The sequence below is a fragment of the Diorhabda sublineata genome, chromosome 3 (assembly GCF_026230105.1).
Source record: "Diorhabda sublineata isolate icDioSubl1.1 chromosome 3, icDioSubl1.1, whole genome shotgun sequence".
In the NCBI taxonomy this organism is placed as follows: Eukaryota; Metazoa; Arthropoda; class Insecta; order Coleoptera; family Chrysomelidae; genus Diorhabda; species Diorhabda sublineata.
The window spans coordinates 17,928,283-17,955,804 of record NC_079476.1 but is presented as its reverse complement, the minus strand read 5'-3'; the positions used below and the strand labels follow the sequence as shown (position 1 = coordinate 17,955,804).

Here is a 27,522-nt window from a genome sequence, read left to right as displayed (position 1 = left end):
TGCTCAGTGTAGATTATACGCATCATCTTTCAAGAATGATTGTATAGAAGCCTACGTTGAACATTTTCTTTGCATTTCAGAAGAAAAAAGGGAAATTGGAATTTGAATGATCCTCGACAGCAATGATTTAATCGAAATTAACGTAAGAATCAATCTCAGTCTATCAATAATTTCATTATCAAGTCTCCTTTACCTGAATAATCAATTTGGAATAAATAAATAAAGAAATTCTATAGGGTACGTTTTCTCAATTTTTTCCAAAATAGGGGATGATTTATGGGGGTTTAAAATTAAAAATAAAGATTAATCAAGTCAAAACAGATAAAGAGATGTCCGTTTAAAATAAATAAATTATCAAAAAAATGAATACATTTATAAATATTTATTTTCTAAATAAGGGATGATATATAGGGGTTGAACATTTGGGATGCAAAATATTTGAGTTGAACACAAACATGAAGAGTCAATTTAACATAAGTAAGTTGAAAAATTATAAATAGCATATTAAAGCATTATTCGAACCTTGAAAGTATTTTTCTATCCATAAAACTTATATACTTTTAAATATAATTTTATTGTATTTTTGCAATAAATTTTCATACAAATCGATGCAGGGTCATGTTCATTAGAAGACAACCCTCACGTAACCACATCAGAAATTGTTCTACAATATATTAGTCAGGGAGAGATATTTGAAATTATCTGAAATTTTCATGAGGCATTGTGATGAAAATCCTCATCAATGTAGTATATTCAGATAAAGCAACGTTCTCAATGAGTGTGAATCTTTCTTATTGATCTTTTATTCTTTGGCGAAAGGGAATTTAACACCTAAGTAACGTTGGGCACAGGCATGGCAGTGCTTCCGGACCAAATTGCAGCATTTCTGCATCCGAAGGGAAAACTTGGATGGTGCAACTACCATATTTTAGTATCAATTTTCGACACCATCTGCATAAACAGTTTGAAGGAATTGCCATTTAGGTCATGTCATCTGATCTTGTAGGTTGTATATTGTTTTGGGGAGATGTTTTAGCTCTACAGTGAGTCTGCACCTTTACCTAGAAAATATTTTGCTTAAGACTCTACATCTTATTGTTCTGCTTCCCAAATACATACCCAAAAAAGGCTATTTTTTAGGGTGGTTCTTGTGTCTCACTTCCCTAAGGGTTAGTACTATACCTTCATGGTACTTAAGCATTTTATCGAAATGGACAGGTGATTCATAGTAGGTATTCTGCTAATTATCTGATGTTACCTTGCTTGATTTTTTGTGGGACATTCCAAAAGTTGAGTCTATGTTAACCAACAAGACAATTAATAAGACTTAATGGAAAGCATAGACATGAAATAACTCTTATAACTCTGCAGATACATCTTATCAAATAATGTGATAAAATCTTATCTTAGAAGATGCGGAATGAAATGATATTTTTGCACATTTGTTCAATAATGAACGTACAACATTATAGATAATTCGGTAGAATCTTTGAGAACTAGAGACGCAGAAGAATAAAGAAGAAGAGAACCATATCCAGGAGTAGATGTTGAGGATATCCACAATTCCCCCAAAAATTATAAAAGTGAACGTTGCATTTCTTCATTTTCAATCATTTTCTTTGAATTCATTGTAAAATTGGATTATTTCCTAAGCAATATGCTTATATTAAAACCATTAATTTTACCCCAATCTATGGTATGCCCAAGTTTATTGAAATAATACAAAAAAAATAATTCAATTTCTATTTGCTTCCTATAACTATATACAGAACATGTCAACTAAAACTATCAATTCACCATCCTTTACCCAAAACAATTCCTTTACTACTACCAAAACCTAAATCCAACCCGTGACCAAAATAAGAACTTCCATAGGTAGAACCATATCCACGTCCGTATCCTCCTCCAAATCCTAATCCAGATCCAAAGGAAATCGCCGGAGCGGAAACTCCAACAGCGACAGGTTGTGGTATCGAAATTGGAACAGGTACTGGATGAGGTACAGGAACAGCTCGTGGTACCTCAACTGGTACGGTTCTTGTGACAGTAACGGGATACGGCTGCGGAACAGGTACTGGGTATGGACGTGGAACATCGACGGGTACGGGATGAGGTACTGGCACTGCTACAGGGCGATCTACACGAACTGGTACTGGTTGTGGGTATGGAACAGCTACTGGCCTGTTTATAGTTGTAACAGTATGTGAGCTGGTATCTCCGCCATATCCATATCCTCCGAGGGATAAACTAGAACCTGCTCTGGCTAAGCCTAGACCACCGCCGTAACCTGGAAACATATAATAAATATACGGTTTTCAATAGAATATTGGTGATATACCTGCTAAGCCGTAACCTCCGGAAAAGGCATAATTGCCTGATCCTAAATGGCCAAATCCAGAGCCGTATCCGAGTCCAAGAAGGCCTCTTTTAGTCTTTTTGTTATCTACTGTCTCACCACACGAGACAACAGTCAAAACAGCAAAGATTAAGCATGCCTGGAACGAATTAAAAGTAAAATTATCGAGAGTTATATAATATCAGAGCTAACAGATATGGGAGGCGAAAAAAGGGTTGCGGTAGATGCTTGGGGAACAAATGAAGTTAAACAGTTACATGAGGAATTATACAATCAACAGACTGCTTTAAATGTATGCCCCTTTTCGTTTATTGGAACATTCTTGATACAGTTCACACTTATGTATACCATATTAGTTATGAATTTTTCCAATCTAGTTTATGTCTGGAACTGAATTATGTCATATTTCCGATATCAATTCAATTCTTGATTAACTTTTCATTACGTCAGTATTTAATTACATATTTGCTTACAAAGCAAATGATATTTTCACATTTTAACCTTATAATTGCCTTTCAGAACATTCTACAATAACACTCCACGTCATAATTAGCACTTTCTTCGAAACCCTCATTCTATATATTCAACGAAATAAAACATACTAGGTGATTATTGTGTATCTCTGAACACTTTACACAATTCAGCAAATTTCCTATTATGTTCAAAAAGTTAATCTTCCAGACTCCGTGTTTGCCTTTGCTTTATTGATATAATCTGTAATCTTATGGCGATTTTTAAAACTAGAGAATTTTTTCTTTCAATTTGGCAGATTTTACTTTGAATTGAATTGAATTGATTTTTGGAATGAGATATTATTCAACCACAGCTTTCATTCAAATTTTCAATTATTGTGTTCATCTGCGACAGAAAGTAGATGCAATATATAAAATCCATTTCTCTTCGCTTATTTTTCGAAAAATATGCATATATATATATATATATATATATATATATATATTTGTTTTTCGAAAGGGCAGAGTTTAAAGAAAAGACAATTGACAACTTGCGTTGACAGTCTTCAAAGATAAATATAGGCTTGATTTTCTTGATTTTCAAAAAGACGGGCTCTTAAGACACATGTTGAATTGTTTTTAAGAAAAGTCTCTAAGGACAATGTGGTTTTTTTGAAAAAAGACAACTGTCAGTTTGTTTTGACAGTCTTCGAACACAAATGTCAGTTTTATTGTGAAAAAGACAGACTCTAAGGACATATATCGGTTTTTTGTTAACAAAAGTCTCTGAAAACACATGTCGGTCTAAAGATAATTGTCAGTTTGTTTTGATAGTCTTTAACGACAAATGTCAGTTTGTTTGTGACAATGACAGACTCTAAAGACACATGTCAGTTCATTTTTTGAAAAGATAGAGTCTAAAGACAATTGTCAGTTTGTTTTGACAGTCTGCGAATACAGATTTTGGTTTGATTGTGAAAAAGTCAGTGTCTGAAGATACATGTCAGTTTGCTAGTGAAGAAAACAGTCTCTAAAGACATGTCAGTTAATTTTTGAAAAAAACGGAGTCTAAAGACAATTATCAGTTTGTTTTGACAGTCCGCTAAGACAAATGTTTGATTATGAAAAAGTCAGTCTCTAAAGACACATGTTGGTTTGTTTCTGAAAAAAAACAGTCTCTAAAGATACACGTCGGTTCTATTTGAAAAATAAACAGAGTCTAAAGATGATGTCAATTTATTTTGACAGACTTTCAAGGCAAATGTTGGTTTCATTGGGAAAATGACAGCCTCTGAAGATGAATGTTTGTTTGTTTGCGAAAAAAAGTCTCTAAAAACATAAGACGATTTATTTTTGATGAAGAGAGAATCTAAAGATAATTGTTACTTTATTTTGACAGTCTTTAAAGACAAATGTGGGTTTGGTTTTGAAAAAGTCAGCCTCTTAAGACACATGTCAGTTTGTTTTTGGAAAAGACAGTCTAAAGATAATTAACAGTTTCCTTGGACAGGCTCTGAAGAGTTTATTTCCTGATAAGGCAGTATCTACAGACAAATAATGGCCTTAAAAAACTGTCTCCAAAGAGAAATGACGATTTGCTTCATAGTTGGATTAAACATAAAGAATGAAAAAAGATATTCTGTAATTGCAAAACCGATACGGAAAGCGCCATCTAATTAGTAGGAAGATAAATAAAACCTCTTTCATATTTACGCAGCTTAGTTCCAGTGCAATAAAACTAAGACCATTTCTGTTATATGGGACCGAAAAGATGCATAGAATATAATTAAAGAAGAGCAAATAGTTGTAATGAGTGAGAACAGAAATTGGAAATGAATAAATCATACATTGCGGAAACTAGCAACAGACAAATGCCACACCAATAGTTGAAGAATAGGAAGAAATTGAAAGCCATCTTCAACAAAATTGGATGAAACTAACAAACGACGCATTAGGGTAAAGATCTCTTTTTTCAACATAGTTTCTAAATCATCGACAAGTTCCCTTTGCTCCATTGTGAGCTATATAACGATGATGATGATGAACGTGTGAAAATTAAAAAGTTATTAAGCCTATCACTCTGTAGAACATTGATTAACTGAAGTTTAGGTGATTTAAATTCTTATGACATTGGCAAGTTTTATAACTTACATCTATTCTCGGGGTTTAAGATTGATTCAAAAGATTTAGTTCATTCAGTCATTAAATATTCGATAGCCAATACTCTATAATGGATTTTTCATATTTTCCATTCTTAGAGGAAATTGTAATGAATATATATCCTTCGATTTCCAATTTTATCACGTTATTAATTGAAAAACTGTCTTTAAATGACATATATTATTCTAATTGGAATCTGAAAGAATACGATCGAAGTATTTTTTGGATACTTTTATACCGGAGGTTGTTTACATGTTAGTCCTAGTACATATTTATATAAATAATTTTTTTAATAGAAAATATCACTCTCAAGCATTGACAATAATTTTAAAATTACTACACTGTAATTGTTTTGTAAGTGTTGCCTGTCGTCTACTTTATGAACTATACGTTGAGGATTCCGAAAAAAATCAAACAAATGATTTAAATGAAATTAAAATTATTACAGTATTGCCAACAAAAATACACTTGTAAAGTGGCACGGGTCTTTCAAGGATTGCATTCAATCACAAGATATGACATAATTAAGGTAAATTCAGAATCAAAAGGATTAACATTAATAGAAGAATGTAACTTCTTGTTAGAGGAACTTCGACCAATCATCTAGAGGACGATTGTAAAATGAATATTAAATGTTTCCTTGAAGAAAGTAGGATATATTTCGGAAAATAAAGACGAAGAGGAGATATTAGTACAATGAAGTTATTATTATATAGAATCTAATAAACCATTATCCAATTACGTAAACAGATTCTATTACAGAGATATTTGTGAACAAATCCATAACAAACATATGGTCTTGTGTAACTAAAACTTTTTCTACATCTATCTATCATTTTTAGTGTTGTCAATAATAAATGAATGATATTAAGAAACTTTTTAAATTCATCTTATTTCAGAATCATCTCAAAAATATAGAAATGCTAATTTTCTGTAATGGATCAACTTTCTTTTTTTTATATGAAAAATTTTAAATTTTACGATAAAATTATACAAATAGCTTATTTAAAAATCATAATATTATCGTTGCAAAATTACCAAAAAAAAGCATATTAATAATAAATTCTTACTTGGTATATCCTCATTTTGATGTTGAAACACGGGCGAATGCGGTTTGAGAACCAAAAGTATCATTTATATAAAACAAGGCGTTGTCCCCTCTTTTTAAGGATAAATAGTTGTAGGGGCATTTTGAAATATTAGATTCATCTATACTTTCACTATTAAGATCACTAAGGTGGACATGCATCGTTAATTGGATTGTGAAAAAATAGGGACCGAGATCAATGAGGATTGAATAATATGTACTGTTTAGGGTGTTGTTCTTGTGATTTTGAAATAACAATGTGAACGTTGCTGAGTTTCATTCTATATACGCAATATATATTTTATATTCGTTTTTCTGTTTCGAAATTTCTTAGAAATACCATAATTTTCCAAATAAATGCTTAGAATTTTGGAAAAATGTGAATGGTACGGTCCCCGTCTCAATGAAGTTGAGTGTTTTTCCCAATACAAAATAATTGCGAATGATAAAATCTGATTTAAAACCTTGTTACAGAATATACCCCATAATTTTCATAAATCTAGATAATACGGGATTTTTGGGGATTTTACTGGCCTTTTATAAACATAAGCTATACATAAGAGTAGAAAAAGTTTGGACAGGCCAAAAGCCCTGTGTATTAAAGATTACATAGTCACATATTAAAATGTTTTGTCATATGTACCTGTTTGCCAATAAAGGCAAGAAATTTGATTTCATTCAATTTCCAAAAATCTCTTTACTACAAATTTTACCAAATATACGATTGTAGATTTCTAAGGTGTAGCGCGCAAGTTGTAATATGCACCATATTATAAATTCTAGAGTAATTATGAAGAATAAAGAAAGGTTATGAAATGTCGAAAAAACCGTTCGTTAATAATTAATAACAAAACATTATTATTTGATTGAGAAGGACTACTTCAAGCGGCACATAAAGCTCCAGGAAAACAAAAAGTTTCAAATCAAAAAATTCTCTTTAGAAAAGAATTACCGACAGTAGACAAACTGCCAACATTCAAGATAATATGGATTACCCAAAAATAGTCGAAGGAAACTTTCAAAAGAAAAAATATTTTCGCTGGAAATAGTATTCCAGAAAGTCTATGAAGCAGTTATATGGATGAAAAGAGACCCTACAAGGAATATATTTTATTTGGACGAAACAAGGATCAACGAGGGTCATTCATCGAATAAATTTTGGTAATAATAAAGCACATAGATAGTTCAGACGGTTGTGGTTCATTGACCTTTTGACTCTACTCGTTTCGTACCATGAGAAAATGAATGCTCATATCTTCAAAGAATGGTTCGAACAAATGAATCCTCTGAACTGTATAATAGTGATGGATAATGCGACTTTTGTGATCATTTTGAGATCCAGCATCAAATTATCGCCCAATTGCACTTCTTCTCGCGTTATTTGAGATCATAGAAATATTGGTCAAAAAGAGATCATTTCGATTCAAGTATAAAATTCTCACCACCCATAAATTTGTATCTACAAGTAATGAATGCACAAATAATACAATAGGGTTTTCCAATAAGAGGTGTTATTTTGAACAGCCCACTATTTCGGTAAATGTCACTTTTGATGCTGTCATTTTTTGACATTTGACAAGTAGAAACTACGCCATTAATGAAAATGGAACGATGATGAACGATAATGAAAGTTTGGCAGAGACAGTTCGTTAAAAACTAAAACATTTTTGGGTCGATGTGAAGCACCTTCTTGGACCGCAATACAGAAATTGGTGGAAAAATTTGAGCTTTTGGGACAAGTTAGTGATGTGAAGAATAAAACCCGTGCACGTCGCTCAAGAACAACTGAGAATATTGCTGCTGTAGCCCAAAGTGCTGAAGAAAACCCAGGTTTGTCCATTCCTCGTCGTTCTTTGGAATTAGCCATTCCACAAACGTCATTACACCGTATTTTGCATAAAGATTTGGGTCGTAAGGCCTATAAAGTTCAGTTAATATAAGAACTCAAGCCGGCCGATCATCAACAACGTCGTGTCTTTGCTGATTGGGTCGTTGAAATGCATGAAAATGATACGGAATTTCATCGAAAAATCATCTTAACTGATGAGGCCCATTTCCACCTTGGTGGTTACGTCAATAAACAAAATTATCGAATCTGGGGCTCGGAAAACCCAATAGTTATTGTTGAAAATCCTCTCCATCCTCAACGCGTGACTGTTTGGTGCGCTTTATAGTCTGGCGGTGTCATTGGACTTTACTTTTTCGAACATGAGGCTGGAGCAACAGTTACGGTGAATGGATTGCGCTATCGAGAGATGATTAATGATTTTTTATGGCTGGAATTGGATGGTATTGATTTGGACAACGTTTACTTTCAACAAGACGGCGCTACGTGCCACACAAGCAACAAAACCATCGATCTTTTACGGGAAAAATTTCCGGACCGTGTTATCTCTCGAGGTGATCACAATTGGCCACCGAGATCTTGTGATTTAACACCTTGCGACTTTTTCCTTTGGGGCCACGTGGAAGGTAAGGTCTACGCCAACAGTTCAGCATAGATTCAAGACCTCAAAGATGGAATTCGTGAGGCTATCGAGGACATAGGGCAGCCGCTTTGCAATTTGGTTACGGAAAATTTCATTAAAAGGATATGGTCCTGTAAGCGCAGTCGTGGCGTCCATTTGGCTGATGTTGCGTTCCATTATTAACGGCATACCTTCCTCTTTATAATGAAATAAACATCCGATCATTTATCTCAAAAATGGCATTTTTCTTTAAGTATCAAAATAACACCTCTTATTGGAAAACCCCTTATATTTTCCCTTCTAAATAATGTTTACTCCAGCCTAAACAACCATCACTTCACTGTAACAATTTTCTGTAGTTTTCCTAGTTCTCCTTTCGATTGTGTGCATCATAATATTTTAATCAACAAATTGGAGTACTACGGTTTCAGGGTAACACCTCTCCCATGGTCAGAGTTATACCTTACCAACAGAAGTTGAAGGGTTGACTATTCCTTCCTTTTCCATATTTGAATCTGGTTGCCTAATTCATTTTGGAAAGATCATTGCACAGCTACTTAAGCGGAGCACGATATTTATCTACCTAGTCTACATTAAGAATTAGTTAAGAGCTCAATACTTTACAATGAAAAAAATGCACAATCATTTCCCAATTGACATCAAATCTGTAACATATTTTCCCCCATTTCGCGATAATTTGAAGGCTTATTCAAAGGAAAATGTCTTCTACTCTATAAACGACTTTTATCCTAATAATAATATTTAATTCGAAGCATACTACGTACTGGTTTGATTTTGTATTTAATTTTTAATATAAATTATTACCTACTTTAGGGTTGCCATATAGTTAGTTTCATTATACTTTTAAATTTGACAATGTATACATGTAATGTATATTACATATGAAAATTTTCACATGCACATTTTGAAAGATACTTCTGTTATTGATTGTTATTTTTTTTGTGTATACCTCATATTTAGATTTTATTTTATTTTGGTTCATTTAGTTATTTATTTGCTTCTCAGCTTTTTACAAGTTTTTGTCTACAAATTGTAAGTAATTTTTTGACAATAAAATATTTCTCTCTCTCTCTCTCTCTCTCTCTCTTTCTTCTTGTCAGGTATTGAAAGAAAATATTCCAAAATTATCGTTCAAGAAATTTTTGTAATTTCCCAGAAAAAGTTCATCATTTTCCACACAGTCCTCGTATAAATATATAGCAATCAAATAACTTATTTATTTACATTAATGATTAAACAAATTATTCATATTAGGTGCAGCATATATTAGTACGGCCTTACCTTCTTTTATCATACATTTACCTGAAAATTCATAATTATTCAGAGCAAATCTGTTTGTAGGTTATGAAACAAAAACATAATTGGAGTTAGGCAAGATAATTTATTTAAAGAAAAATTCGCTTAAGTTATATCCTGTTGAGTATATATGACCTTCGGTTTTTCTTGAATCTCTCAAGAATGTTCACTTTCTCGGCACAATTCCAGACCAAAATACAATATTTTAGCATTATAGTGAGTTTCTGTTTCGCAAAATTCCCCGTGGATAATTGTTTTAGTGCTGCTACAATCACAACTTTAAGACTTCGAACCATGCTCTCTACGCAGACTCTTGCATGTTGCTGCGATTGTGTTATCATTACCTAGCAAAAGTCAACTAAATAAGAGTTCACAAACTTAATTTCCTCAAAATTCTCTTGATCATCTACTATATACAGTGAGATAAAATTAAAAATGCTCACACCCAATGGTATGACTGTGTGTTCAAAATAAACAATCTGTAAGCTCTTTCATTATATAACTAAATATAGATCAAACTAAAATTTAATCAACCAATTATTAGAATGCACTAACTCCGTTTTTTAAATTGAATGGATTTATAGTTCCTATAATGGATTCTGAAGGGGTGCTATGATGAATTATGTTGTTGGAAATATTTCTATGCTAGAGTTGCTAGCAATGCGTCGTATTTGTATGCCGTGAGTTTTCAAAGGTATTAACATTGTTTTTTAAAGTAGAACCCAGTTATTTAGTGATACTTTGGAGTTACGATCATTAAGCTAGTATATTTGATTTTGTTTTATGTTAAGTTGTTTGAGTTGGATATATATCTTCGAATTGCCGACGCTCATTGCGGGACATATCAATGCCTTGTGAGTAGATTTTTTTTCCATCAACTTTGATATACCATATTTTCATTCAACTTCATATTTTATTTATATTATTTTGTAGGTTAACCGATGCCAAAATTAAGTTTATGTGGGGAGAGTTTTGTTGGCAGTTATTGATATCGGTAGCTCTTGTTCCTGACAAGTCTGTAATGTAGAAGAGATATATCATGGGCTGTAGGTTGTTATATTTAATGTTACGCATAACGAGGAAAAGTCTTTTCAAAAATATAAGCTAGGTATCTGAAAGTAGTGAAGAAGAAGGACCCTATCCATGGTTGAAGATATGTGTAGGAGTCCTGCAGGACAGTATCTTTTAGCATTAAGATCTTGATTGGCTCGATTAACCTATTAACATGTTCTACTGTTATAGCTTTAATTCAGGGACCAAACTGATAGTGGAAAATCCTGAATAGACTCCATAGAAATATAGTAATCTCAATCTGATTAGACAGCAAGAGCTGTATAATACGAGACATAACGGCCGAAATATTCTACTCTACTCTAAAGCTTATACTGAAGTATGAGCAAGTCCTCACTGGACCAAAAAAATTGAAATTTGCATAGAAAAAAGTGTTGTTATTACGTCTTTCCACGATTTGCTTACAAGACAGAGATGGTTTGAGATACCTAGACAAGCTAAGGCATACATATGTAGATGTATCTCTTATAAAACAGCTGCTACACTTAATTATGACTCAGAGTGCTGCTAGTGCATGGAGGCGAAAGAAACAATATACCACGTTATCTGTGAGTGCTCATCTTTCTTACAAATGCGGTGAGCTAGCCTAATCAAGTCAAAAGATTGCAGCCGAAGCCTCTGATAACAGTCTATGGTAATGTCAAGTAAGGCAACTAGGAGACTATCAGAAGGCTTGAAACTCCCTGGCCGATCACTTTCGTACTATGAATAATGTTGTTATGAATATAATCATTTCATCTCATCAATATTGACAGATAAATAACAATATTGAGTCAAATCGTAATAAAATTGGCGTTTCCTGATAAGTGTTTTCAAAAGATTGTTTTTTGTATAGTATGACTAGATACGATAACGTTAAAAGAATTATAATGCGAGGTAATCAATTGCGAATATTTGATGAAAATCGATTGTACAATATAGTCCATACAAGGAAAGACTAGATTTCCATCAGTTACTATAAAAAAAATTACTCATGTAAAAAATACTAACAGGATATCTCATAATGAAACACTTTCCCCGCGTTTTTAAGACACATTTGTAATGAATCTTACATGTTTCTCAAATATAATATTACCTAATACTTTGCAATATTCTCGCTTTTATGGAAAAACTGCATTTTTGAATTTCTTGTTGTTATTAACCAGATCAATAAAATAAGATCTAGATTTTGTCAACGGAACATCATTGTACGAAGGTCGGACTATTATTTAAGGATTTATGTGAAACCTAACCTAACCAAATAGATACTGTGATCTACTTTTTATCATATCAATTAGTCGTTCAAAGAAACTTTTTAACATTTGGTGAGTCTTTATTCTATTTTTTTATTTAATTCTTGCGCGTTTCTACTTTGTTTAAAGTATTATTTATTATTAAACACCCAAATTACATTGAAATGTCATTATTAGTATCTATTGAAGAAATTCCAATTGAAAATGGAATGAAATGAAAATTACTCAACAGGAAAAGTAACATATCATTTGAACGACGGATCTCCTCTCAACAGTGTAAATATCACAATCTTATTTTTTCTAGAAAGTGCATACTTTAGTTTTTATCTTCATCTTTCAAATAATTTTTTTAGACGACGCCATCTGAAAGTTGTTCGTTCTGTATTCATTTATATACCGAAAGTTGCGTTTTGTACTGAAAGTTCCGTATTGCAAAACACTTTCGGCACGCTCTGAAGTGGACAACTTTAACTTCCTTAACTTCCTTTAACTTCCTCTAGCCACTTCAATGTTGACAATTTTTAATTTTTAATTTCATGAAAAACAATCAATGATGATGAAAAATAAAACATCAGCGATGAACATTTACTCGAATATACGCCACCTGATCTCACCGAAGAAAGCAATGCGGCTGTTCTTAATTCGTTGCCGGATAAATCTCGTGCAAGGTACGAAAAACAGTTCGAGCTCCTTATGATGGTGTCACCAGAAAAAGGCGAAAAACCCAACGGAAAACGTAGTGCTCGCTAATTCAGAAAAATCTTGATCTCTGGAGAAGTTCTACTTTATGGTCTACATTCTCGATGATTAAAAGTACTCCCGCAATAAAACAAGATGTTCAAATCAACAAATATCCAAAACTCATCAATTTCCTGAAGAAACAAAACAAAGGCTACACTGCAAAAAATCAAAAATTTTAAGCAGTGAAAATATTATAGAATTCTTGTTACATTCTTATGCGTCGTCTAAAAAATGTTGTGTGCTGAAATACTACTTTGTTTGCCTCGCTTCTCTCGTCTCGCAATTTTCAGACTCGTCCCAAAAAGTAGCACTTTCAGTCCTTGGCATACAAATAACTATGGTCTTTCGTGATTGTTTATCTCAATTTCACGTCTTTTTTCTAGGAAAATCAATTTAAAATAAACAAGTAAAAATTGATGATTCGACCTACTTCGATCTTTATAAAAATATTACTCGACATTGACAATTTGCGTATTTATATTGATCAATAGATCACCTTCATAATTACTATAAAAATAAAAAATAAATCAAATCAGAAATGTATTTTTCCAAGAAAAATGAATTTTTTGCAAATAGTCGGTCGCAAGTCATATTCTAATAAAGACCGAAATAGGTCGAACTGTCGATTTTGAACTTATATTTTCATAGGAAAAAAACATAAAATCAAAACAAATTATCCAGAAAATCATATAAAAAGGTTTAAAACGTGGAAGAAAATAAATTTGGTGTTCATACTTTCGATATTTTCCATACTTTCCCCTAATCTTTATTTACAACCATATATGCAATGCTGTCATACACACCTCTACCTACCGCCCTCATTTCCATTCTAAAATATTGTGATCGTTAAAATTTTTCTCATCTATTCTAGATGAATATTTTTCATATTTAAAAATATGACACAGTGACAAATATTATAATACCTATTTAATGGAAAACAATAAAAACCAACAATGAACTGAAATACAACAAATTACTCATTGAAATTAATGGTTAAATTTGATTTAATACAAGCGTTTATAGGAATATTTAGGTCAGTACCAGTGCTGCCATCTCCAACAGTTAGCTCTTTTTGTCGACAAATTTCTTTGCTGTTGAATGACTGAGGTTTGTGAACTACTTGCAACAGCTTCAGAAGACATGGCACAATGGGATAGCATATTGACAGTTTTGGTTTCATTCTCTATTGAGACATAACCTTCTGCCATAGTACTAGATTTACATCGTCCGAGCCTTCTTAAGGCAGTACATTTGGAGTACATTTGCACCGCAGCAGTTGGCAAGTAACGTAGCGGCGGTTCTTTTTAGAGTACAAACCAAAATAGGTTGCTTCATTCCTGTCGATATCATGTCGATATCATATATCTAATCTCTCGACAGTAATTAAATTCTTTCCACCTCGGTGTGTAATATAATATTACACTTCCCAGATTCTTTTTCTTAAATTCAATTTTCTATCTGTTTAATTCAAATTTCTCGTATAATTCGTTCATGGTACGAAAATTTTTTTATCAAAACTTTCGTTCCAATCCTTGTATAGCAATTTTCCAATTGATAAAAGTGATTTCTTAGCATCATTATGGTACAGGGAATATGTTATACTGTAAGCAGTAATCTCAAATTTAATTTGAAATTAATGATCTGTACTACTAAGAAACTAAGAATCAGAATGCCGCCTTGGAAATTTACATATATCTCTATCAACAAGTATCCTGGTGGATATGAATATAAATCAATATAAACTCCAATTCTGACGTCTGGAAGAGCTACAAGCCCAATACGTGATTTGTACTTTATAATCAAATAATGCCTTTTATTTATATTTTATGTTAATGAATTTTTGCCCTGATATTGTCAACTTACAGTTTACCAAAAAAATGTTAACAGTTAATAATTTTGTTCTGTCCTGGTAACTTTCACATGCCAATTTATGCATTCTATTCATCATATCTTGCAACATAATAAAACAGTAAAACTGTTTTAAACAATCATAACATATCATAACATTTTTACGCTACAAATTCCTGCATTCGATGGTAATAAAGGAACAGGTTTATGGATGCAAAACACTTGTCTTAGACTTTCTTTTTTAAAGTGTCAAGATTTCGACTTAAAGTATTAAATTTTTTAAGAACTTATACGCAAGAATCACTTAAATTAGACACTGTGTCCAATATCACAAAATAAATACACTTGTCAAGTGTCAAGATAGCATGATTCAAATTCTATTATTTTCAAGAGTTGATGAAAATAGTTATTTATGATACAAATGTTGAAAGTAGGATTTTACATAAAACTCCTTAAGAACGTAGTGAATTCTTCAGCTCCACCATCATTTATACGTATATCAAACGAGGGCCTTTTTTTTCAAACTCCTATCGCTCCGTGCAGACGCTGCAGCGGGCATAAGAAAGCGGGCATGTGCTGTAGGCGACTGCGAAGCTTTCGCACTACACACTCCTCCATTGTTGACATTCAGGCGTCAGTCGGCGTTGTGCTACAGCCACGTAAACATGTCCGCCATTATTGATGCTCCCGCCAAGTGTGAATTGCGAAGTGTGATTCGTTTTCTACAGGTTGAAGGCCATCGGAGAATGAATCGTGTGTATGGGTAAAACTTCATGAGTAATGGTGTTGTGCGTGAATGTTGTCAAAAGAGGGCCGTGATGATGTGTATGATGAAGGAAGCCAAGACGCAAATCTTTCGTTTCAGATGACCAGATTCAACGAGTTGACAAAATGGTTAAAGAAAATCACAGATTTACCATTACTGCTTTTATCTTTTTCCTGAACTGACTTGGTGAGAGACACTTTCAAATCAATGAGGACCTTCAAACAAACGTCAAGGACTACCTGCATTAATTGGCGACAGCTTTCTCTGGAAAAGGTATTGAGAAGCTTGTCCACAGATATGTAGTTATGTCTTCTGAAGCGTATATGCCATGCTGCCATGTTCAAAATATTTCCAATAATCATCGATGACAAACTCACCCCACATTTTTAATATATTTTCTTAATAAATGTAATAATACGGTCCGCCACATTCTGTCTTTTATGTATTTACCTACATAATCTTCATATTTCCTTCAAAAACTGAGCCGACTAATATATTGTTTGGTTTTTTGGTGTTTTTACTCAACTACTTGGTAAGTATGTTTTTATTTTAGCCATGCCAAGAGAATTTATGAGAAAATTGGACTCTTCACGCTATATGGACTACAAGCTACAGCTAGTTGAGTTCAAGATGAATCTGTGTTTTATTTTGAGGTTATTTTTGTCAAAGTCACTATATTATGTGTCAAATAAATATTTTGCAATAATATTTGTGTTTCCTCTAATTTTGAATAGATTTTTTGATAAATTTGACTGATAACTACCAAGGGTTATTAAAAACACATTTTTAATGGCAAATTGCCCCTCATAAATTCGTCAAATTGCGTACAATTATATTTAAAATGTATTGGCAATCTAATTCCAGAATGAAGGTGGAATTGCCGAAGTTTGAAAATAAAAAATGATATACATGCAAGGGGTGGGTATATATCTTTTCAACTTTACTTGTAAATTCTGACAGGCTTAAGATTGAAATTTGACATATTTTAGTGGGAAACCCTTGGTATATCAAGAAAATATTGATATTAAAAGAAACTCAAATAACAAAATACAGAATTTGATTCTATATTGCTTTAGAAAAATGAATTACCTAATAACGATATTTGTAGATCAGAACAATCAAACATTGTACTGTAACATCAAATATAAATAGTGAAGAATTCGAAACTGAAACTGAGCTTGGGTGTGCCGAATTCCACGCCGAAGCCGTTGGACATCGAACAGAACGGTATTGGATCTGCTGCCTCAGAAATCGAAACAACAGTATGATATTGCACATAAAAGACTTATAGAAGTGTGAATCTAAGAGGAGACAATACGTGGGGTATCGTCCAAAGAAATAAAAGAGAAGAAATCCATAAATTTTTCAATGAATCTCCAGTTATCTATTATATGAGGATGAACGTGGCATTGATTGTTGATGTATTTGTTGTCTGTTTGTTGTCTGTCGTAGTGAAGAGCTGTGCAGTTTGAAGTCACATGAAACAAAAGAATAAGAAAATTCGTTGCTAATGCGGATACGAAAATCAATGACTAGCGTAGTTTTTGGATCCCTTCAAACTATGTAATGTAATCAATAAAGGAATAAAATAGAAATAAGAGCAACAAGAAATAAGATAAGCAATAAACGCAATTTTCATCCTCAGGCAAATGACTGAAACATCCATATAATATCAAAAATCACTGTTCGTTTGTTTTTTCGATCTCCAGAAAGCATTTGATAGAGTTCAAATAACAGTAATAGAACGTAATAGCCGATAAAGTAGATGACCTACAGGGTTTGCCATATAGGATCCAAATAACAGTGAAAAACCTCAATATGCAGATATCTAAACAACATCAATAGTGAAAGCAAAAGAGCCTACAAGATATAAAATAGCTGTGGACAACCCCATTGACTGGTATATGCAATGTAAATTCTTAGGAGTCGAGATCACTAGATCCAAAAACTTTCAACAAGAATTACTAACCCAAGTAAAAAAGGCCTAAGAAATATCTGTCAATCTGCTGGACTTAAATATGTCTACCGAAAGTAAAATCATATACAGGGGATGCAACAAAAACATTGAGAACTATTGAAGGAATGAGCCTATGAAATCAAATTAGGAGCAAAGTTATAAGAGAAGATCTGAAAATTCTGGATAAAGTACGATTCACGAGATCGAGACGACGATATTGGAGAGACCACGTCGATAGAATGATGGAAGATCGATGGACTAAATGGGCAAACGATGACAAACCAACTTCAAGAGACCTCATGGCCGACCTTCCAGGAGATGGCACGAAAGCTGAACATCTACTTATCAAGAGGCTGAATAGTAGCTCGTACCTCTTTACCGGTCACTCCTTTCGAAGATCTTCGACGATCAAACGACACTTAGGATGAAGATACCTACATGAATACATGTCAAGATAGTTTAAGAAATTCGTTATCTTCTCAAGGAGTCCACATAAGCAACTGTTTTAATTGCAATGTTAATATTACTATATAAAAATAAGAGAATGCGAAACTTTGTTAATAAAACAAGTTCAGCTGCTCCACATCGTTTAATCTGAAAATCCTTTTTTCTACTTCATACTCGTATATGCATTCTGTGTTAGTAATTTTATTCTTAGCATGATATTTCGTGATTATTTCGCATTAAGCCTTTGTTTATAATCCACTAATATAATTTACTTCCCATAGAATTTTTTATTTGAAGAGAGATTCATATAATCACCCTATAAATAGAAAAGTCTAGTTAATACTCGCGATTCTGTGCATAAATCAAGTTCGCGTATATGTATATCTAAAGACATTTCTATTAGGCAATACGATCGATATTATACTAGTCCATTTAATTACGTTAATCTCATTTATATGGTTGTTGCAACAATACATTATTTGTTCTATGGCCAAGGTTTAAACATCGTGAAATAATTAACACTCTGTCTACTTCCTGCATCACGAAGCGTATGAGTGAAAACAGAAAATCATTGAATATATTAAGTTAATAGTAATATTTGAAAATTAACTGTCATATTTTTCTATATCTTCTGCTTTAGTCTTAAACTCCATAGCCCCAAAATTCTACACAGTAGACACAAAAAATGTAATGATGAAAAAAGTTAAATGAAGAATTGATCTCATTTTTTTACTAAAGGATTTAAATAGTAGCTAGATATTATTTTCAAAAAAATAATTGAAGAAAAAGAGTTCAAGTTATTTAAACACGTAGTACGATTAGCTTTAAACAAACTGGCAGTCTGGAGCTGCAAAGTTTCATATTCACACGACTAAATTGTGTTTTTTTTTGAATGCTTGCAAAATTTTCATTATGGTCATTTATTTATTACAAAAAAAATTGGCTGTTTTCAAGAACCCCTATACTCCACCTTCCCACGATAAACAGTAAAACAGGGGTCACAATACTTTAATACTTTCTAAAATTATCGTATAATATTTATTTAGTTATTTACGTTTTAAGTCAAAGAAGTGATTTAGAACGGTACGAGACAGATGTTTATGGACGAGGCGACGAAGGAGCCGAGTCAAGAATATCAAATCGATTTTTTTTCATACTGTTTTCGGTTTTAAAGGAAAAGCAAAATTATATCAAAATATATCAAATTTGACAATTTTACTGAAATATAATTTCTCTGACTATTTCCTTCGAAAAATTTAAGCCAACCAAAAAGCTGTAATATTTTATGTCTACCTAGCAACGATCAAATTTCAGCGATAATACTGCACTAGTGCAAATTATCGATAATTTGCACTAGTGCCAAATTTTCGTGTAGGATTAATAAACATCATTTGGTTTTAATTTTATATTTTAAGAAAAGGAACAATTATTGTTTATTTTAAATTAAATTTTTCTCAGGAAATAGTCTGCCAAAATGCCCTCTCGTGCATGTCAAATTGTCTCATAATTTCCTCTCGTGCGCATTCGCGCACTCGAGAAAATTAAATTATCGACAATTTGACATGCACTCGGGACATTAATATTGATTATTCTCTTATTATCTAAAAAAATAGAACTTAACTGAAGTCATTAAGGTAACATTGTGAACCGTGAAGTGCCATTTGCCAGACTCAAATTAGTACTGTAAAGGCTCGTTCAGACGGTGACATTTATATCAAGGCCTCAAATGCTGTGATAGCGTTTGACATTCGACATTATGACACTAAGTGTTCGCATGTACCAACACGTGTGTTGCGACATACTATTATCAGAAATGGCGGAGCTCGTAACTGCAGTAGCAAATGTATTAGAGGAACCAATTAATTTGAAGTTGAGGCAAAAAATAAAAAAGGCGAGTGTGAGTGAGAAAGTATATTAGACGTAGGTACATATTAGGTGCATCAGGAACACTGATGAGGGATTGCAATTGGAGGACCCCAAGTCTTTTTGTAATTTGCAGTTCAAATTCTTTGTTTTTGGAAAGGAAGGAGTGAGCAAAATTATACCAGTGGGACTTGAGCTTATAAATTTCATCAACACCAGAACCAGTTTTAATTGATTTTTTCGCCTTTCGAAATCATTGTGTATGTTCCTCGAATTGATCTAATTTTTACTCTCAGTGCTTTCACATTTTCTAATTTAAATGTTCAAAAGCGCTTCTTCCGTTTAATCCCATTTATTTCTATCCTTAAATGCTGAAAAGGACAAGGGTATTGCTAGTAACATTCCAAATTTGTAAGTATATCAAACGATGAAACAAGCGGGACATTTGATGTCACTGCCACGACATCGCCGCTGTCACGATGTCGTACATCAAAAATTTTTGATATGCGGCATTAGTGTCACGACATCATGACATCGAGACATTCAACTGTTCAGACAATGCATTGTTGCGTCATTCACGTCACGGCATTAGGTGCCACGACATAAAATGTCATTGTCTGAATGAGCCTTAAAGTCGACTTTACAGTACAGTAAAAAATAATAATTTTATATGCCAAGGACTGAAAGTGCTACTTTGTTGGACGAGTCTGAAGTTTGCGAGCAAGCGAAGCAAGGCGGAGTCCAATAAAGTAGTATTTCAGCCGCAGCGTAGATAACATTTTTTAGACGACGCATAAGAATGTAACAAGAATTATATTTTCTCTGGTTAAGGCTTTTGATTTTTTTGCAGTTTACCCTTGGTTTTGTTTCTTCAGGAAATTGATGAGTTTTGGATATTTGTTGATGTGAACATCTTGTTTTAGAGAGAACTTTTAATTATCGAGATAGTAGACCATAAACTAGAACTTCTCCAGAGATCTAGATTTTTCTGAAAAATAAGCGAGCACTACGTTTTTCGTTGAGTTTTTGCTCTTTTATGGTGACACCACTTCATAAGTACTATTTTTCGCACCTTGCACGAGATTTATCCGGCAATGAATTAAGAACGGCCGTATTGCTTCTTTGGTGACATCAGTTGGCGTGGATTCGAGTAACTCTTCATCGCTGATGTTTTTCATCATCATTCATTTTATTTATTAATTTAGACAAAACTTCGGATAATATTAAATTAAAAATTCCAGGTTATGCAAAATAAACGAAGTGAAACTGTCAACATTGAAGTGGCTAGAGTCACATTTGAGAAAGTTAAAGTTGTCTACTCCAGAGCGTTCGGAAAGTGTTTTGCAGTAGGGAACTGTCACTTTCATTACATGGAACACTCAAAAAGCAACTTTCAGTTGTGAATGAATACGGAACGAAAAACTTTCAGATGGCATCGCCTAAAAATATTATTTATAATATCGAGATTTGTCAAAAACTTTATTGTCATTGTATTTAATCAGTCATTCACTAGGATCTTGTTTTAAAGGTATCTAATTTCGAACTAAAGGATTATCCTGACTTTTTTTGTTCTAAAATTTGTTTTTGTGTAATTAAATCAACAACGACATACAATACCTTCTAATAAATTAGATCTTAAGGAGATAGGAGGTCAACGCGACTCAATATAAACTAGTCCATGGTTACATCATTGTTTTTTATCAATCTCTTCTTGTGCAATTATATGATTAGCAAATTTGAAATATGCAGTTATTTTTTAAGGAATAATATATGCAGGACATTCATTTTTTAATAATACAAGCAAATTTCATATTTCAGATAGCTAGGCTATCCCGCTAAAGACGATTCCTAACATTAATTTTTTAATCACGTTTTCATTTGTTTTTTCTGCGAAGTATAAAGGAGAAAGTCGAAATTTCACATTAAATAAATTTTTTCCACATCATTTTTTGTATTAAATTTGTATTTGATTGCAAATATTGCGATCCAAACAGTTGGTATGACCTGAAAATCATACCTAGCAAGACTGACTCGAAATAGCTGTTACTAACACATTAAGGTTATGTTTTACCCATCAAACTTGAACTGACAATATTGATTTACCTGTCTGTTTCAAAAAATGAATGTATTTATTATCAATTATTGAGTGCTGGAATACACTGGGATACAAAAGATAGGAAACTTTACTTTTCTTACAGAAATTAAGACTAAACATTCTGAAAATTTATAGAAGTGAGCCGAAATCGAAACATAAATTGATAGATTTTAAGAGCGTAGTGATTGTAGGATTGAAATAAATCATCAATTGGTTGCAAATGCGATCTTAATGCTAGATCGCGGGTGCAACTTTTTGTCACTCACCTTGGCTAACAATAACAATCATATTCAGTTTGTTCCACAGAAATATCAGATGAAATGAGAACAGAGCAGCACAAGGCGACTGCTTCGTAGAAATATGAGCAGAAGTTGGGAGTTTCCTGTCGATTTGATTATTGAAAAAGAAAATGGAGACAGATGTAGATTTGTTGGAATCAGGATCAAAGGAAAAATGTAGGAGAATAAAGTGGAGTAAAGAATAACAAATTAACAAACATGCATTAGACACAACAGTCTTCACACACTAGTGGCGAAAATAGAACATAATTTATCAACTAGTCCCACCAAACCGGTAGAGGTTGTGAAAAATTGATTCCAAATTTCATATTGCTGCATTTGATAAAAGTGCCTTGGAAGTTACCAGATGAGGGGAAGAAATTGATTTTTGTAATAGAGACGATATTAACAGGCAAATTGCTGGCATAAAAAATGTGAGAACAATAACAGAACGAAAATCCAGACCAAGATTATGAGAATACAAGAAGCCTTTTGAAATTTTTAGAGAAATTCATGACAAAGCATAGCGATGTGAATAGATTATCGCGAAATTGGAAGCGTCAGATAAAATATGAAGTCATGAAATAGAAACGACAGTAAAGTGTACTAATTTTGTTTGTTCCTCTATTTTATTCCTTTATAAGTTAAATTGATGTTTATATACCCATCAATTAAACTGGTTGCACCCGCCATTTCGTGACTTAATTGTTTTTTTCTACGTCCGTTATAATATTCACGTTTTTTTTTCATTCATTTGCATTCATTAGGAATGTGATTCTTGAATCGTTCAAAAATCGTGAAAAAAGTATTGTAGCGGATAATGTTTACACGTTTTTGCATAACAGAGAAAGTATTTAAAGAAATATAATTCTTTTATGGAGTGGCTTACTACAAAAGCATAAACAGCTTCACAAAACGATTGCTACTAGCTTACTTTGAAACTAAATTCAAAATGTGGACGACTTATTCGAAACTGAAAGGCACCCTTATAGTAAATAAAGACTCGAAACTCATATTTGAAAAATAAATCAGTTGGCTATACATCGAAAAAATTTAAAACATTTGCTCGCGAAGAAATTAATAAGTTTCTATTGCAAGCTCTAGACGATCATTATCTCATGCATATGGTATGACACAAAAAATTTTAATTTTAAGATTGGATATTATTTGTAACATCTTTCAGGTTGCTTTAATATTCAAAATCTTAGGAGCTCTGCGAAGAGAGGAATTATATAAATTGATATTAATAATACCGGAATTTTTTTAATTATCACAGTACCTGATAATAAAACTCATGTTCAACGTCGATTTACTGTTATTGGTGAAATATCTGACAATAGATTGAACTTGTTAAATATTTATAAAAAATATAAAAACCAACGACTGATAAATATCAAAACATATCATTTCTTTTTGCAGTATAGAAATGGAAAATGCAAAACTCAGTCGTAGGTATCAATACCTTTTCAAAAATTCCCTGGCTTATCGCAACATATTCGAATTTACCTAATCCAAAAAACTACGCACGTACAAAAGACTTTGTATGAAACTCGTGAGTGAATTAACTTTTTTATCACTAGTAGGATTTGGTCGAACCGGCCTACTCGTGAAAAAAAAGTATTAATTTACTCACTTATTGCATAAATAACTACTTCTTATTTTTTCTTTGGAGTTTTTACTTTGTTTTCGTGTTTCTTAAATATTTTTTGAAACGTATCACAATGTATCACAATTAACAGATTGTTAAATTTTTGTCGATCAAGAATGGTTGAACTAAATCTTTTGCACCCACAATGGCAATTTGGACATTTCTTCTAGCTTTTAAAACATTTTCATATTCTTATGAACAAATATTAGCAGAACATTGAAATGTGATCCTTCAAAAATTTTATTCAATTGAAAATGTTTTTTATTAATCACATGAAACTAAAACATGTCTCTAAATATTACACCCGCGCGAATGGAATGGCCCAGCTGCTTCTTTATCTGCCTCATTAGATTAAACTCACTCATCTGTTTTACTAATTGTTACTGATAGGTGAAGAATTGGAAAACTTTCCATGAAAAACGAGGGTTACTACTTAAGTTTTGAGGCAGACAAAAGAAAACAAATATTCATATTATTTTTCCAAATATTTCAATCAAGATCATACTTTTGCATGCGTTTGAACCAATTGTCGAAGCAAGTGATTCGTACGCATCAATCATTTCTTCAGGTTTAGAAAAACGTATGAAGTCGCAATTTATTTTTGATCTACGGAAATAGGAAGAATTCATCAATTCTGTTTTGACTGTCCAAAAATGTTTTCATGGGTCATTTCGAGTTATTCCAAAAAAAAAGGAAACCAATTGCTTCGTGCGCCAACAACTTTTGTTTGTTTTGTTGGAAGAACTATAAAATCGATTGTGGCTTTGTTTGGGTTCATATGCATAGATCCATGATTCGTCGCTTGTCACGATTTTTTGAACATCTCTTGGAGCAGCACGATTGAATTTTTTCAGCGTTATTTGTATCAATCGATACTACCTTTTCCAAGCAATTGTCAAATAATGCCGTATCCAATGCGAAAGAAATTTTTTTTACAGCCAAATGTCTATGCAATATTGAATGTATGCGAGAGCAATGTATAAGTATGCATCAATCTCACGGTATGTCACATGATGATCTTTGATCTTGCAATATCAGTTCACGCAAATCATCGATGTTTTCTCTCACAACAGTTGGTTTCGATCGAAATTCATCCTGTAGAGAAGTCATAGAAAATCGTCGCAGGAAAATTTTATTACATTTTCTGATCAATTATCTAAGTATTTACAAACTACTCAAATAGAATTCGTATAACAACTCGCTCATCATTAAAAATGCCAAATTTTATTATAGCTAGAAAGATCATCATCAAATCTACCACTCGGAACAATACGTGAAATTATAGGACCTAAGTATAATATTACTTACCTTAAAAGTTACCTTAAACAGATCTCGAACCTAACAACATTTATATTTATAAATATTGAACAAATATTTATAGATAAAACACTTAATTTTTACTGAATCGCTAATAACCAGTAAACGGTTGATGCGAATTATGTAATAAGTTGTCAGATTTGACATATTCAAATCATTGTTGCCATCTCTAAACTTAAGTGGCTTATAGTTCTTAATTTACTATTGAACTATCTTCACTCAATATAATTTACAAAATACGGTGTGCAGAGATATTTATATAAGATCAATAGAGCAATTTATATACTGACATAGGCTTAAGAGTATTTGAAAAACATCACGTGAATATAGATATAGAATTAAATATTCATTCTAAATGAAAATATATCTAGTAAAGCAAATTTGAAGCGAAATTAACAAACTATTTTATGAATACGTGTATACGAAATCATATTTTCATAAATAGTATTTTGTCGTTCAGTATATTTTAAATTATGATTACCTAGAAGAAATACATATATAATTTAATATACTCCTCCAATAGTTTCTTACAAATAAGATTAACAGTATTAGTCCTAGGCAGTACCATTTAATATATAACATAGTACGTATTTCGAGATTGAATTTATTTGAAAATTTTTAAGAATATTCAGAGGTGGAGTCACGTTCATACTATTTTGATATATTCACGTTTTATAGATTTCCTTGAATGGAAGTAAGCGAACATTGGTATACATTTTATGAATATGTTGTCAAAACTTGATATAATTATTATTACAGTGCCGTTAAGAATAGCTTTGTTTCATAATAAACTCACATAGAAAGAGGTAGAGTATTCAAATAATATATTATATGAACTGTTCACATAATACTATACAATTTAGTTCATGCTCATGGATGCAACGCTTTCAAGCATCCATAGATGTCTTTGGAGGTCATTTCGAGCATTTATTGTGATAATCAAGACGTATATTTATACTGTAGTGAATATATGTCAGCTCTTGACAGATAATTCATAGCCATGTCACAATTAATTGTTTAATTATTAGATATAGGTACATAATCATTGTTTTGCACAGAAAAATCAAAATATCTCAAGAGCTAATAATCTTACATATACAGAAATTAGAGGACAAAAATTGAATGATGTAGTACTTTTCTAAATTCAGATAAAATCAAGGTGATTTATTTGAAAAAACAGAAAATAGTGTATTAGTATTTGGATTCGTCCTCTATCAGATTTAATAACTATCAACGATATCATCAATTGTCCAGAGTTTTAACTTATATTCGAATGCTTTGGCCAGATTGGATTTCTCTTACATTGTACAGGGTATTGAACTTGTTAAGATTCTTATGGAAAATCAGTTGTAACTTTTTAAATACCTTGTAGAACACATCACAACCCGATATTATTGTAATGAGGGAGTCAAGTTGATTCCAAATTGGTGCTCCATTTTGATATGGCATAGCATTCTGTAACATCCTGTAAGATTGTAAATAATTTTAAAATGTAAAAAAATTTTCAAATTGATATCTCAAAGGAGAAAGGACGTACTTAACTGTATCACAGTCGGTCTTCCTTGTTTTGGACGTTCCAGTGGCTTTAAATTTATCATTTGTGTTAGTGTTCTATAATCACTCATACCCTGCACATGTCCATATCAGCAGAGTTGCTTTTCATGGATATTGTTTCCCTAACATCCAATATTTTTCGTATTGTGATATTTGGAATATATTGCATTGAAATTTCTGCTGCTCTCCGCCAAAAATCCATTTTTAGGGATAATAGTATTGTTGACATCAGCTGCCACGTTTCACATTCATATACAACAACGATCTTGAAATTTTTTTCTCTTTAATTATTTGTTTCTCTATTTTTAGTCACGTTCTGCCGCTGCTGGTGATTTTTTTTACCAAAAATATGACTTCTTCAGTAGCCGGTATTTGTCTTTCGTCTTCAAGTTGTAAATCTTTTGTTTTTGATCGGTCACAGATATACTTGGATTTTTGCATTTTGACCTTCTATCCCCATTCATCATATTCTGTTATTAGTGGACGAATCATAGAGACCAAATCAACTTTGTCTTGTGAAACTACTACCTGGTCATCTGCCAAATGTAGTGAATGAGGCTGATGATATATATTTTGAAATATAAAGAACCTACAAATATTTTTATTTACGTTCAAAGAAATTATCATCTACATCATTACACTTTTATAACCGAAGCTTTTACAACTTGAAAGCTCAAAATTCTCGACAAGTGAGTGTTTCTTTAAATAGAAAAATACCACATAGTCAAATCAGGTAAATAAAATGGATAACAAATGCAATATTAACCTGCCAAAAACTGCAAGTGAAGATTTTGTTGCGTGATATCAACTGTAAGTTGATCTTCTATACTATTTAACATATAAAACTTCATATATTATTTTTTAA

At 32.3% G+C, this 27,522-nt stretch overlaps 1 protein-coding gene across 1 annotated transcript; it reads right to left on the bottom strand.

The window, feature by feature from the left end:
* Window positions 1-1,793: 1,793 nt before the first annotated feature.
* Window positions 1,794-27,098, bottom strand: LOC130441690 (cuticle protein 65-like). Its single transcript, XM_056775474.1, has 3 exons — window positions 27,000-27,098; window positions 2,339-2,495; window positions 1,794-2,287 (listed from the first exon to the last, which is right to left on the bottom strand). The coding sequence occupies exons 1-3, from the start codon at window positions 27,096-27,098 to the stop codon at window positions 1,794-1,796; spliced, it is 750 nt and encodes a 249-aa protein (XP_056631452.1).
* Between the last annotated feature and the right edge of the window lie 424 nt (window positions 27,099-27,522).